The sequence below is a fragment of the Gekko japonicus genome, unplaced genomic scaffold (assembly GCF_001447785.1).
Source record: "Gekko japonicus isolate JY-2015 unplaced genomic scaffold, Gekko_japonicus_V1.1 scaffold3703, whole genome shotgun sequence".
Classification (NCBI taxonomy): Eukaryota; Metazoa; Chordata; class Lepidosauria; order Squamata; family Gekkonidae; genus Gekko; species Gekko japonicus.
The window spans coordinates 25,230-26,071 of NW_015174361.1; the positions used below are offsets into that span (position 1 = coordinate 25,230).

An 842-nucleotide genomic window follows, 5' to 3' on the forward strand; every position below is an offset into this window, starting at 1 on the left:
GGGGGAATGCAGGCCATTGCCAGGTAGGTGGCCCTCTTCTCTTCACGTAAGACAGTTTTGAGTTAACTAATAACCTGTGGAACACAGAAAAAGAAACACACTACTAAAATAGTTTTGAACTTTAATACATTATTTAATTTCTCAAAAAGAAGCCGAAGTAATTTTTAAATAAAACTTTGGAGAGAAAGTTCTATTATCTGCAGTTAACTTGATGATTCTTTCCCCCTGTAGACACTTTATGTGCAGTTTTGGAAAGAGACACACTCAGTATTCGAGAGAGTAGACTTTTTGGAGCTGTTGTTCGCTGGGCTGAAGCAGAATGTCAAAGACAGCAGTTACCTGTCACCTCTGCAAATAAACAGAAAGTGCTTGGCAAAGCCCTCTCCTTAATCCGTTTTCCACTGATGACTATTGAAGAGTTTGCAGCAGGTAATGTTGTGGATCACCTCACTGTTAGGAGAGAGGGGAAAGCTGATGCATCTTAGCATGTGCTACAGAGACATTTATTTGACAGCATGTTTACATGGGGAATTTAAAAAGCAAGGGAGAAGTACAGAATACTTGTGAGAGTTGTAATGACTTCTAAAGGAGCTTGGCTTTGTGGCAGTCCAGTGAGACTCTTGGCAGCTTGAGCCTAGGCAGGGCCGGCTCGCCCGCTAGGCGAGCTAGCTGCTTGCCTAGGGCGCGCTGGCCCTCAGGGGTGCCAAACTGCGCCCCCCGCCACCCTAACCGGCAAGAGAGAAAAGGCGGCGCAGATCGAGGGTCTCTGCCCGCCAGCCCCTCTCGCTCGCTCTCTGCGCCTGGCCGGGGTGGAGGAGGCACACAGGAAGGGGGGATGGAGA

The 842-nt window shown here is 48.1% G+C and overlaps 1 protein-coding gene across 1 annotated transcript in view; it reads left to right on the top strand.

Moving 5' to 3' along the window:
* Positions 1–842, top strand: part of BTBD1 (BTB (POZ) domain containing 1) — a 23,035-nt gene that overhangs the window by 12,705 nt on the left and 9,488 nt on the right. Inside the window, exon 4 of the mRNA XM_015424336.1 lies at positions 232–429. Within this exon, the coding sequence (XP_015279822.1) occupies positions 232–429 (198 nt within the window). The remainder of the gene's footprint in view (positions 1–231; positions 430–842) is intronic.